This window comes from Myripristis murdjan, chromosome 15 (genome assembly GCF_902150065.1).
Source record: "Myripristis murdjan chromosome 15, fMyrMur1.1, whole genome shotgun sequence".
NCBI classification, from domain to species: domain Eukaryota; kingdom Metazoa; phylum Chordata; class Actinopteri; order Holocentriformes; family Holocentridae; genus Myripristis; species Myripristis murdjan.
In genome coordinates, this window is record NC_043994.1 from 2,055,815 (window position 1) to 2,069,291 (window position 13,477).

At 38.5% G+C, this 13,477-nt stretch overlaps 1 protein-coding gene across 1 annotated transcript in view; it reads right to left on the reverse strand.

Annotated features, from left to right (window-relative positions):
- Positions 1-13,477, reverse strand: part of ttc27 (tetratricopeptide repeat domain 27) — a 163,241-nt gene that overhangs the window by 57,214 nt on the left and 92,550 nt on the right. The window contains exon 10 of the mRNA XM_030070908.1: positions 7,633-7,746. Coding sequence (XP_029926768.1) covers positions 7,633-7,746 — 114 coding nt within the window. The remainder of the gene's footprint in view (positions 1-7,632; positions 7,747-13,477) is intronic.

A 13,477-nucleotide genomic window follows, 5' to 3' on the forward strand; every position in this document is an offset into this window, starting at 1 on the left:
GCAAAGTTCAAAGGCAATTATAGCTGTCTGGATAATTGTTCATAGTGATATTATGAACTCAAAGGAGTACACTGGCCCACTCCAGCAAACTTGAAATATGCCTTACAATATCTTGATTTTAATATGGTAAATCCACAGTCGAGGTATTAATACTGATTCAAGTTACGTACTGTAATTCTACAGTTGAAAAGTTTATATCAATAAAACTTTGTTTGGATAGCACAGATATTCAAAGGAATGTCAATTAATATGTACCCTACGTTAAATATCAAAAAGAGTTCAGAAGGACATCAATAAGCCATAAATTATATTTCAACAACATGTCTGTCAATATTCAGAGTACACATAAACCACTTTCTAAGCCTTATCCTGCGGTGGTGGTGCATTATTATGGATACCAGAGGAATTCTGGGTGAGATATGCCCATCAGTGCTGTGATTGGTCATAAAGGTTGTTGGCCTTTTGCGCATTGACTATAACAGGTTTGCCACAATAGAGCAATAATGTCAACAAGGCCTACCTGTTTGTTAAAATTCAGCAAACATATATAACAGGCATGTCAATATGTAACTGAAATATAATTAATGGCTTATTGATATTCTACTGAACCTCTGTTGATATTGAACTTATATATCAACTGACATGCTGTTGACTATCTATAGGGAACTAGTCAAAGAAAGTGTGATCTTATGAAATTAATACAAAAAAAAAAATCAACTTGTAAGAGTAGCAGTTGGGTGAAACCATGACCTCTCAGATGCATTTGAAATGATAACACAGTGTGCTGCACATCGATGCATTTCATTATCCAGTGTCAACAGTTGCTTTTTAAACTTGAAAGATGAGTACAGCAAGAGTTAAAATCACTGTCACATACACTTTTATCAAATATAGTCTCACCGAGCAGTACTGGCAAGGTCTAAAATATGTAGTGATGATTTCTGTGCTTTGTCTCTGTGGGTATTGACAGAGTTGCAAGATGGGTGTAAGGGGTCGTTAGGCACTCGATGGATGCTGGCAGAGAACATCCACAAAGATGAGGAGCAAACAGTGATCACAACTCTCTGCAGATTGCCTGGTTAAATGAGCCACAGCTGACTGCTGACCAGTCTCTTTCTACAGCAGTGGTATGTGGGAAAATATAGCCCATACCTGTCAACATTAGGTTGTTGGAAAAAAAAAAAAGGGAGATTTCCTCAGGCATAAACAGCAATCGCCCCTTACCCTACCCACAAACCATATAATTGTAATATTACTTAATATATCATTACAAATGATTAGTGAGTCTCAAATAGTAGCTCACAATAAATTAAAACACAAGAGCATGCAAAATACAACAAATTCCAAATATATAAATAATTTGAAAAACAAAATAGTCAACATCAGTTTGCATCACAAAATATAGTGTACTCTTCATTTTAAGTGGAAACATGGCTAGAAAAAAGGGTGTGTGTGACTGAATTAACTGTCTGTTGCCAGGTTATACCAATATATGCATAAATACATACAAAAAAGTGAAACAAAAATCTTTTATCTCGCATCCATTTTCAATGTGGAGCCAGTTTACTCTGATGATATTTGAGGATGACATTTCACCTGGGTTGCCGGGTAGCATGGGAAAAATCAAGCCTAACCTGTGAAGCAGATTAGACTGTCAATCAATCTTATTCAGCAACGTGCATTTCACACAAAACACTGATTAGATTGGATGTGTGTACCAGAAAATGGGAGATTGACTGAAAGAATGCTAAAACAGGAGAAGGGCTGGGGAAAGGGATAAAAAAGGGTGATTTTTTTTTTTTTTTTTTTTTTTTTTTCAGGTTATACAGGTGTGGTGAAAGGTATGATGGCATACTTTGTCATACACATTGAAAAATATTTTCTGAAAAATGTCAGATAATTGGATTGTAGGGTGTTGCATCAGCACTTGGACAGACCAGCTTTTACTATTACTGAAATTGGGTTTGACTCACAATTATGATTTACTCAGTGATGGGGAAATGAGGAGGTGATACAATGGCTCATTCCTAGATGAGACTTGGGCTGTGTTCAAAATGACTCCCTCGTTTGTTTGCTCACTCATTATTCACTATCTAGTGTTTGTCATAGGGTTTTACCCTATACTGCACACCATCACTTAAAAAACATGAGCCAGAAATTTGCACAACACATGGGCCCTATGTTGACAGCAGCTTGAATTCACTGTACTGTTCCCTGTAGTGATGTGCAAAGTACGTTTGAATAAAATGTTTTGTTGGTTAATAAATCTGTTGATATTCTACCAATATGTGTGCATGTGATTTTGTCAAGATGCTGTGTGCTTTTGTTAGTGAGTTGGGTTTTTTTGTTTGGTTGGGTTTTTCATATATTTTTTTGGATGAAGCTAGCTTTTTCTTTTTCTTTTTTTTTTTTTAATAGATCAGAGAAGACGCAGAGTGCAAAAACTGGACTTAAGAGAGGCCAGTGAACAGTGCTCAATGGGATTTCCAGAAAATGGGCACATTGCTAGCACACATGTTTGAAATCTGGAACTATTTGAGAAAAAAAAAGGTTATGCAACCAGTCAACATCACATAATTTGAATGCTAGCTGATATCTGAAATAGTCAATTTAGTTCTTATAATTCCGTCTTCATTATAAATATTGGCAGGAATTATCCAGTTACTGGCAAATATATGACATCAAATGTAGAGATCATTTTATAGCAACTCTGTTAGCAAGTGCTCAAGTACTGACCCCAACGGCCAAACGATTGTACTACACATTTTCCTTACAGCAGTCAATGGCCATGCTTCACCTTTTTCTCACTGGTAATACCTAGTAGAGTAGTACTCAAATGTGGTCCTTGAGGTCCAAATTATTGCAAGCTGCTTTCACCTGTCAGTGCTGGGAACTTGTCAGTGAACAAAATTGCCTCCTCCTGCCATCACTGTTTTTCTTCTGTGGCGAAGCTGGTTAAGACACAATTGCATTTAATTGTGGCATACATCAGACCGATGTAGTGATCATGGTTTACATTTTGCAGTGCTTTATGGATATTTTCTAGCAGACTGAGAATTCAGACACTACATCAAAAATACTGATACGCTATATAGTAGACAATACACTAGATAGTGAACGATTTTCAACACAATTGGATAACTGGGATCAAATCCCTGTAGCCGTCCTTTTCAGCTAGACAAAGCCTCATCCCATCTTCCATCCAACTGTGCACATTAGAGTCAATGTGATAACAAAAAGATTATGATGCTGCATACAGTTGACAAAGAATAAAGATAAAAACTTTTCTTAGTCTGAAGGAGTAGCCAGACATTACAATAATTAACATTAGTGCAGACACATTATCAACAAATGCATACATGACTAATTGTCGGCCTTTCAATTCCAACAGACAAGATGTCATAGATGAAAAGGTTCACCACTAAGCATAAAATTTACTCAGTCACCTGACCTACACAAACATGCCAACAAATGCCACCACTGTATAACCTTGGCTGCTCTTGAGGCCTTCCAAACAAACACTTCTGGCAATTAATAAGCAGGTCACAAAATGAACTGCATTTCTGAGGCAATGTTTCTGATGCAATCTCACAGTCACCGCTACAGTAAGTCTCTCCTGACTCATGGAAGTTTAATTGTTGTCAGTGACTGTACCTCTAACTGTCAATTAAAAGCACATTTACCAAATGACATAGACAATGACAATGACAAGATATGACAAATAATAATGCACTAATAATAATAATAGTTCTGATTCTTTTGTTGTTTTTGTTTTGACTTTTTATTGTTTGAGGACATTGTGAGCTGAAAAAACTAGGAAGAGCATGTATAGCAACTTTTGATATGGCATGTTCAGCAGACCAACCAATTTCTGCAAAATAAGTGTTGGCCTATAACCCTATGATTACAAAAAAATCCTAGTTCTGCATATATATCACAAATGATATCTAAATTTTGCTGAAACATACATTATTGATAAAATATTCCACAGATTAATGGATCATTAGACGGTCCACGTGGGTCCATCCTGGCCCAGGGCCAACAAACCCAGATGTTCTCCCTGATGGTGGTCCTTCAACTGAGCAGGTCCTGTTGTCAGGAGGTGGCACATGCTGAGCCCAGCCTCCTGTTAAAAAAATCTGGATTTCCCAGACTGCTGAGTGAGGAGGGTTTAATTATGAGCAGCGGATGGAGACTGAGCAGTCCTATTTGTGACTGAGTTCGTTGATTGAAAATTCAAGTGTTAGGATAACCGAAGACATTTTAAATGAAAAAAATGGCAGGAATAATGCCTGATGAGTCAAAGTGACAATACATTTCGTCTTGTCTTTGGACAGAGGCAAACAAGTAAAACCTTCAGGCATCAAAATACATGTAGGCCTAACTAAAAATACAAACACATGGATGCAATAACAAAGACACCAACTCATATAACAACAACTCAGCATGTATCATTCAAGATCCAATTTGTTTTTAGTTTCACAAGATCTGTTTCCCTAGAAAGAAAAGTACTCCCTCTCATGCAGTAGCTGCTGTATATAACACAGTCTTTGATGAATAACCTTGGTACACTACTCCAGTGGTTGTCTCTGCAAATAAAACATTTCTTTTTTGGTCCTGGATGAAGAGTTGGCAAATTATCCATCATGCAAGTATCCAGTCAACTACTGAATGTTAGCATTTCCACTGACCAGCAGCAAACTTTGTCTTTTGCAGCTTGTGATGCAGTATGTCTCTGGCAGGGGGGCGGGTTTAACTATTACCTGGCAGGATAAAGGTTTCCTTGCTATTTCATTCTGCTATTATCCAGTCACCAGGCTGACATCCTCACCGAGCTCAACTAAGGTTTCCAGAGAGGTAAGGCTGATCAGCTGTCATGATTAAAGGAAAAGAGCTTGTGGCAACAGAGCTTTTGACATTCTGGCATGAAATGTGTCTTCTGTGGTTCCGCCCACCCGCCACAAAATGGGATATGTCAATCACCCACTGATATCTGCCAGTATTACATTTCACAGTCAGGGAGGGCTGCGTGGAGAACACTTTTGAGTCTTGCGGAAAAACACATTACTTGCCAAGACACTCTGGTTCGTACACGTTTGCTGTGTCAGATAGTACGCTCAATGGCTGGCTGTTGGACGGCCCTTCCTGTTCCAGGTTGCAGGGAAAAGGAAGGCTGAGGATTATGCACTGGGATGAACATCCACCTCATATGGAAATGGAATTTCCAGTTGAATTGGTGCAATTGCTTTTTGTCTTGAGTGCAGACTGCATAAGACTAATAACTAATTTTCCTCCTCTGCTGCAAATGGATACCTTCAAAGCACAAACGCATAGTGCCATATGGTGGGTTGTGGTAAACCAGTAGTAAACAGCAAGAATAAGCTACTGAGGAGAGGTTCAGAATGTAAATGGAGAATGCAGTGAATTGCACAAATTGAAAATCATTCAACTGATTTATTGGTTGTAGTAATAAATAATATATTTCGAGTACCAGTGGCCTGGATCATTAAAGCAGAATATCTGTACAAAAATTGATTCCCTGACAACGGAAATCCACGGTCAGATTGTTTCGTTCTATGAGGAGATTAAGAACATAATTATACTGTGTGCACCTTTGAGCAATGGTTCTCACAGTGGGGTCCGCTGACAAATGGTCAGGGTTTCTACAAAATAAGCGATAAAACTAACAAATAACTGATGAAACTGTTCTATCAAATGGTGTGTATCTACATGTGGGGAACATTTTGTGCCAAGCTATGTAGTAAATCAAGCCAACTGTGAAGCCAATTCCTCCCACCTGTTCATTTCCAGCCAATTAACACTTAATGTCTCACTGCTGTCAATCAATCGCACAGTCACACAGGTGTTAGGGCAGTGCTTGACATATTGCTGTTAAGCTAAGAATGCCACTCACGTTATTAACAAATATGCATAACATTACTGAGAGCAGTTATTTTATTGGTCACTTGATATGTACTCAATGTCACTGATCATGTTTCATTCATTTTTGCAAAAATTGGCTGACAGTATCAAAAAACATGTACAACTTAATTCATCTTGTCATGTTCTTTAAGGTTTGTTAAGGTAATCTTTGTTTTTCATGTTGAATTCTTGTGAGTCAATGCATTAGTTAGCATTTGTTAATGGACACTTAATGTAAAACGTTATCTAGAAAGGTCTGTTTTCAATGCTATTTTGTTTAGATTTGCTATTTCAGTGTATTTAGACACTGTGTGAGTAGTAAAGACTTTCTTTTGCATTTCTGCTTCATTTGACAGTCACAGTGGAGAGAGGCAGGAGAGGCAAGAGAGAGAGGGGATGACATGCAGCAAAGGGTGGACTGCTGTGGAAAGGACTCAGCCTTCATATGTGGTACATGGTCTACCAAGTGAGTGACTGAGGCACCCCATGTGTGCCTAGATTTATAGTTTAAATTTACAACTTAGTCAATTCACAGTGGCTCTTTTCTGCCTTTTTGTTTTTGGTGCCCTCACAACTGCTTTGTGATCAATTGGGTGTGATGTTCAGTTTCAAACCTATATGAGATGACTTAACATGACACTTCTGCAAACAGGATACATCAGTGTATCCCAGCGGCAGAGCATCAGTTTTATCTCTTTATGTGAAAAATAGTAAAAGGAACCCATACATTATATTCTATAATATGAATAATAATGCCAAAAGAGGTGGTATTATATATCTAACCATATTTTAGCATTAACAGTCATGAAATTGTCACTATTAAAGAGCCTACAACTTAACTTTGCTAGATATCCACATACTGTAGCAAGGCAATGTTACACCATGTAAATACATGTTCAAAGCAGTTTCCTACAACTTCCACATACCATTCACCTTTAGTGGATAGTGAGATTATTTTAATGCACAGCTTCACCAGCTTCCACAAAAAAAACCTGCAGGGGGGTCAGCTCCCCCCGGATTGTTCACCCCTCTTCCATCTATGGGAGCTGTGTTATCAAGTGGAAATATGTAAACAATAAGCCAGAAGTTCACTACTGGAAAAGGGGGACCTGCTTACATGATCTATTCTTCCACATGATGCCAGTTCCACAATAAATTGTCACCATCCCACACACTTCCCATGACTGTCCCTTCCTCACCCTGCTGGGTGAGGTTAGAACAGGGAAGAGTTTGCAGACAGATGTATGACCTACAACAAATATCCTGCAAGGCAAAGGAAATCAGTGTCTGCTCTCCCATGAGTTAGTCATCCAGTCACTTCAGCTTGGGCAGACAGTGACTGAACTAAAAGGACTGGCAGCCATAACAAAAAAATCACACATAGTGTAGTTTTGCATGGTTCAGTTCTGCTAATATTAAAGCATCAACTGCTGGTTTGCCATATGTTATTCATGCCATTCTCACCTTGATTTGATTTAGTAAATCAGACTACTGTCAGATTATTTTGGGGTTATTTCGATAGTATCTATTTTGGGATGAATTAAAACAACTTTAGACTTCAAAGTCAGGTTAAATTATCTGCATTCTATGCCATCATCTTCATTGAAATTGTAAATCTGAAACCTCACCAGTAAATTTAGGATCCGTGTTCCTTACCAAGACTATAGGGTTATAACAATGAAATGCAGGAAAATTTCATTTATCTCTTACCTGTGTTTGCATCATGGCTCTCTCAACCCGCCTGGAGCTCCCTCTTTCCAGCTTAGTCCTGAGGCAAAGCGCTGTGACCTCCACTGCCCAGAACTTGGGCTGAGACAGTATACACTGCAGACAGACAAGAGAGGGGGGAAAACAACATTTTAAACACACAAGAGTAAACAAAGTCTGTTTTGTGTTGATTTGTGTCATTCCTGATGAAAAGCAGATACTGTATGTTCACATCTATTTGTCCAGTCCTACTGATTGAACACCATTCAAGACCAAGCTGTGAATATGATGCAACTGATCTTAATCCCTCTAAGTGGAAACTATAAATTCTATAAACAAACAATTTGAAAGGTCAGGTTTAAAGTTTGAAATTGCTTCTATCAAGGACCTTCAAATTAACATAAATTAAGCCACAGAGCTTTGTTTGATAATTTGGTATTTAATTGGTATCGGTATATAACTTGGTATTTAATTGTAGAAGTGTGTCTTTGTGGACAGATATTAGCGATGAGAATTAAACATATGATTAGAGTAAGTACATCTTTATACATTTATACATGTTAAACAAATTAAAAAGGTAACAGACATGACTGACAATGTCTGTTACCGCCAAACTCTGAGGTAATACTGAGAGATGCTTCACAGCTTAAAATGAGCAAACACAGTCCCTTTTGATTCAAACCAGTGTATTAAGATATGACAGTACAGAGTAGTCAGTCCCGTGGCCTGGCTTTTATTTAGAAATGTTTTATTTCACCCTTCTAACACAATTCTTTTTATTTATATGTTTGACACCCTTTTGGGCTATTTTTTACTTTTTTGACAATTTTTGGTCATTTTAAAGTAATGTTCTTGTCCATTCTTGCCAATTTGCTCATTATATTTTTTTCAAACGTTTTTGATAGAAATTAAGTGAATTTGATCAGGTTTCAGTGGCCTAAACACTACATTCAGACACCTTTCACAAGCATTTAAATACACTTACATTTAATCTAACATCATAGTTCAACTTTTAAACTTTTATTTCAACAAGTTTTTAAAATCTATCATATCTTCAGGGTTTTTTTCCCAGGTATACTTCAGGATTTTGTGTTAATTTTCTATTTGTTTGTTTTGGTGTTTTTCTATTTTCTGGTAATTTTCTTGTAATTTGTTTTGTTTTCTTTTGCTAATTTTACTAATATTCTGGTAAAATTTTGTTTATTTGCTCATCATTTTTCCCATCTTTTTCCCAAAGTTCTTATAAATATAATCCTAATAAACCTAACTATCATTCATTGTGTTGGGTACACCCTTGAAACCCTTCAGGGACCCTTAAGTCCTGCCCGTCGCAGGAAGTCCATTACTAATTATGGCGCACTGGGTACCTCCCAGTTACACAGAAATGGTCTGAGGTCACAGTGACTGGAGGGCTGGTGGGGGGGTGGAGGTGGGTGTGTATCATTAGGCTATCTAAACAGGAGACAAGGGCTATAACCTTTGGCTCAACGCCAGCACAAAGCTATGCCATATTCTTTTGGGATGAAACACTGTTGTATTGTGCCATGCTCTGGATATGTGGCAACTGTACACTGATGCACACCATCAGCTTTAACTAGAACACTCTAAAAGACTACACATGGAATTCTCTATAGAAATCATGGTTAAAGATCCTTGTTAAAAATCTAAAAAATGTTACTATAAACTACTAATGCTGTTACTCAGACTATGAGGCCACCGCTGCTGTTGGCACTACGACTTTATAATACTGGTTTTACTTGTAGCACTATGGCTGCTACAAACACAAGAGGTAGCTGTTTAAATTAAAATGAAACACTACAGAAGCTTAAATCAATGATTTACACTTCCTGAGGCAGAGAGGTGGAAATCAGGATTGTCACGATAACAGATACAGACACAATTCTCAATACTCGTTTTGATACCATGGTTAAAAAAAAAAAAAAAGAAAAAGAAAAAATCCCATTTACTTCAAAATACACACTTTACTGAAATCTGCTGAACATTCAAGTATTTAAGCCCTCAGGTATTTAAAACAAACAATAGGTCAACTGTTCTTAATACCGACTTTTTAGATTGCACAGAAATTCTATTGCAATATCCAGCAGAGAATAAGAAAAATAGGGAAATAATAAGTAGGCTCATACATAATTAAAAAAAGAAACAACTATTTAAGTTAAATTGCTTATTATCCTGAGGATTCACCTCGAACACAAAATCCTTCCATACACAAATCTTGCTGTGTTGCTTTTGGACAAGCTGAGGCGGAGTTTCCATCTTTCATGTGTGTTTATCTGCCTGCTCTATTCTTCAGTGCAGACTTGAACAAACAATAAATTCTATGTATACTGCCCCCATCAGTTCTGGAAGAACATGTTACAGCCCACTGAAGGCTAAATCTAAATAAATACAGGGTGTCTATAAAGTCTCTTTACAATTTAACAAATTTATTACAAAAGCAAATGAATAGACAAATCTGTGGAAGTTATTACGAAATGTAGAGTAGATATTGAAGTTTTTGCCTCATTTAATACACCTCTATATGGGCACCATTAGCTGCACGAAGCACATCAAGACGGTACTCGATTTATTGCCATGTTTGCTGTAGCATGGCCTCATCATGGTAATGGCATCAGCAATCTTTTGCTGAAATACACAAATGCAATGTGATTAAAAACTTTGATAACCACTGAGTACGTAGAACAAATCGGATTAACATATCTCATCAATTGCTTTTGTAATAGATTTTTTATATTGTAAAGAGAAACCCTGTACATCCAGTACCTATGGTGCCGTAGAAAAAGAGGTATTCAATTCAATTCAATTCAATTCAAAGAACTTTATTATTCCGTTAGAACCTCCAGTTGTACAGAGCATCAGTGCGTAAACTTGACATCACAGACACATACTAGACAACACAGCACAATACAAAACAAGAGTATAACACAATGCGTCAAACAGGCAGGTGAGTGAGTTAAAAGTGAGTGGTTATTGTCATATTTTTAGACTACTTGCATTGACTTGGTACCAAAGTATCAGTTCTCCTGACATCCCTAGTGGAAATAAAATTAATTATTGTTGTATTTGGAAGGAAAGTCTGCAGTCTTTTTAGCCTCAGTGACAAGTAGTTGATGACCACTGAATAAACGACTCCAGGAACTAATGGCACTACTACAAGCAGCACATACACTATATTACCAAAAGTATTCGCTCACCCATTCAAATGATCAGAATCAGGTGTCCTAATCACTTGGCCTGGCCACAGGTGTATAAAATCAAGCACTCAGGCATGCAGACTGTGAAACAAGACATTTGTGAAAGAATGGGCCGCTCTCAGGAGCTCAGTGAATTCCAGCGTGGAACTGTCATAGGATGCCACCTGTGCAACAAATCCAGTCGTGAAATTTCCTCGCTCCTAAATATTCCACAGTCAACTGTCAGCTCTATTATAACAAAATGGAAGCGTTTGGGAACAACAGCAACTCAGCCACGAAGTGGTAGGCCACGTAAAGTGACGGAGAGGGGTCAGCGGATGCTGAAGTGCATAGTGCAAAGAGGTCGCCGACTTTCTGCACAGTCAATTGCTACAGAGCTACAAACTTCATGTGACCTTCAGATTAGCCCAAGTACAGTACGCAGAGAGCTTCATGGAATGGGTTTCCATGGCCGAGCAGCTGCAGCCAAGCCACACATCACCAAGTGCAATGCAAAGCGTCGGATGCAATGGTGTAAAGCACGCCACCACTGGCCTCTAGAGCAGTGGAGACGCGTTCTCTGGAGTGATGAATCACGCTTTTCCATCTGGCAATCTGATGGACGAGACTGGGTTTGGAGGTTGCCAGGAGAACGGTACATTTCAGACTGCATTGTGCCGACTGTGAAATTTGGTGGAGGAGGAATTATGGTGTGGGGTTGTTTTTCAGGAGCTGGGCTTGGCCCCTTAGTTCCAGTGAAAGGAACTTTGAATGCTTCAGGATACCAAAACATTTTGGACAATTCCATGCTCCCAACCTTATGGGAACAGTTTGGAGCGGGCCCCTTCCTCTTCCAACATGACTGTGCACCAGTGCACAAAGCAAGGTCCATAAAGACATGGATGACAGAGTCTGGTGTGGATGAACTTGACTGGCCTGCACAGAGTCCTGACCTGAACCCGATAGAACACCTTTGGGATGAATTAGAGCGGAGACTGAGAGCCAGGCCTTCTCGACCAACATCAGTGTGTGACCTCACCAATGCGCTTTTGGAAGAATGGTCAAAAATTCCTATAAACACTCTCCTCAACCTTGTGGACAGTCTTCCCAGAAGAGTTGAAGCTGTAATAGCTGCAAAAGGTGGACCGACATCATATTGAACTCTATGGGTTAGGAATGGGATGGCACTTCAGTTCATAGTATGAGTAAAGGCAGGTGAGCGAATACTTTTGGTAATATAGTGTATGAATAATGTATGTTTGGCTGGTGACAATTCCAGACATCATGAGGCATAAAAGTCTCATATAAATAAGTTTCATCAGGTCCAAGAAGAAAATGGTGCAAGTGCCTATGAAGCAGGGTGTTTGAGTCTGTTCTGATATCCAAATATTGTCCATTTTTTTTCCAGCTTTGATGTTAAACACTCATTGCTGTTACGTGTTTACACTATGTTTTTTTTCCTGCATGATTTATCAGTGTACCATCTTTGCATTATGGGTATGTGAAGAGGCAAGATTATACCCTTAGATAATTATCAATATGAATATTTGAATATTCAGCTTATCTTTCACATGTTAAAATCCAAACACTAAGATAACTTGATATCAACTATCTCACACTTGGTCTCCCTGCTTACTAAAATAGTCTCTTGTCTGTTTTTCTAAAAAAGCACAAAAGCACAGTTTGTCCTGAAGCCATTAGTCTGCAACAGCACAACTCTTGTTAGGCAATTAAAGAATGCATATTACATTTTTGGATTTTTTTTTTCTTCTTAACAAAACAAAACTGCACTAGCTGTTATCAAGGAAATATTTTTTTCTCAAATGATCTACATGTGCATTTAGTTAAAAACAAGAGCACAAACTTGGCAATAATTAGTTCTGTAAAACAAACATAAAAGAAACCTTCAATACCACAAGACAGGTTATCGTGAAAACGGAGGATTTCCATCTTAGGACATCACCTCCCCGAAGTATGATTGTTCCAGATGAGTTTCAAACAGAAATTGTGTGTACTTTGAGCTTTAATATCTGGCTGCAAAGGCAATGGAATATTTTGTCCCTTTCCTCGGCGGACTTCCTCTATGTCTGTATCAACACATGCTTTCCCCCCTGACTTTCACTAGGCTGGCCAAGCCTGTAGGGGCCTTGTGTGAACAAGACCGCAGACCAAGGTCAGACACATTAGAGGGTGGGGCTAATGTGACTGTCAGGGGACAAAAGAATGACTAGTCGAGATGTCTAACGTTCTACCAGATGGTCCAGAAGTTTTAAGCAGATTCCAGAGGTTTAGTATAGAACAGACAAGGGGTAACATGAAGAAAAAAGGGAGATCAGAAGTAAATGAAATATGATGATGGCATCAAGTTGATGAAATATTGCAGATGGTAGAGGTCCTGTGGTTGTTGGGAGTAGCCTAGTATTCTCACAGGATAAGATTCGCAGCATTTTGCTTTTTTTTGGCCCCCAAACGTCCTTGCTAAGTTGCAAGATGATTATCACAAACAAGTTCCTCCCAGGGGTCATTCCTAAGAGACTAATTAAAATTTAAGATTGGAGTTGCTCGCTCCTCTTCACACCCCCCTACTAGCCAGCCCCTATTCCTCGTGTTGCCACAGCAACTTGTTCACTATGAAGCTCCTGGGAAGGAGGTCCCAT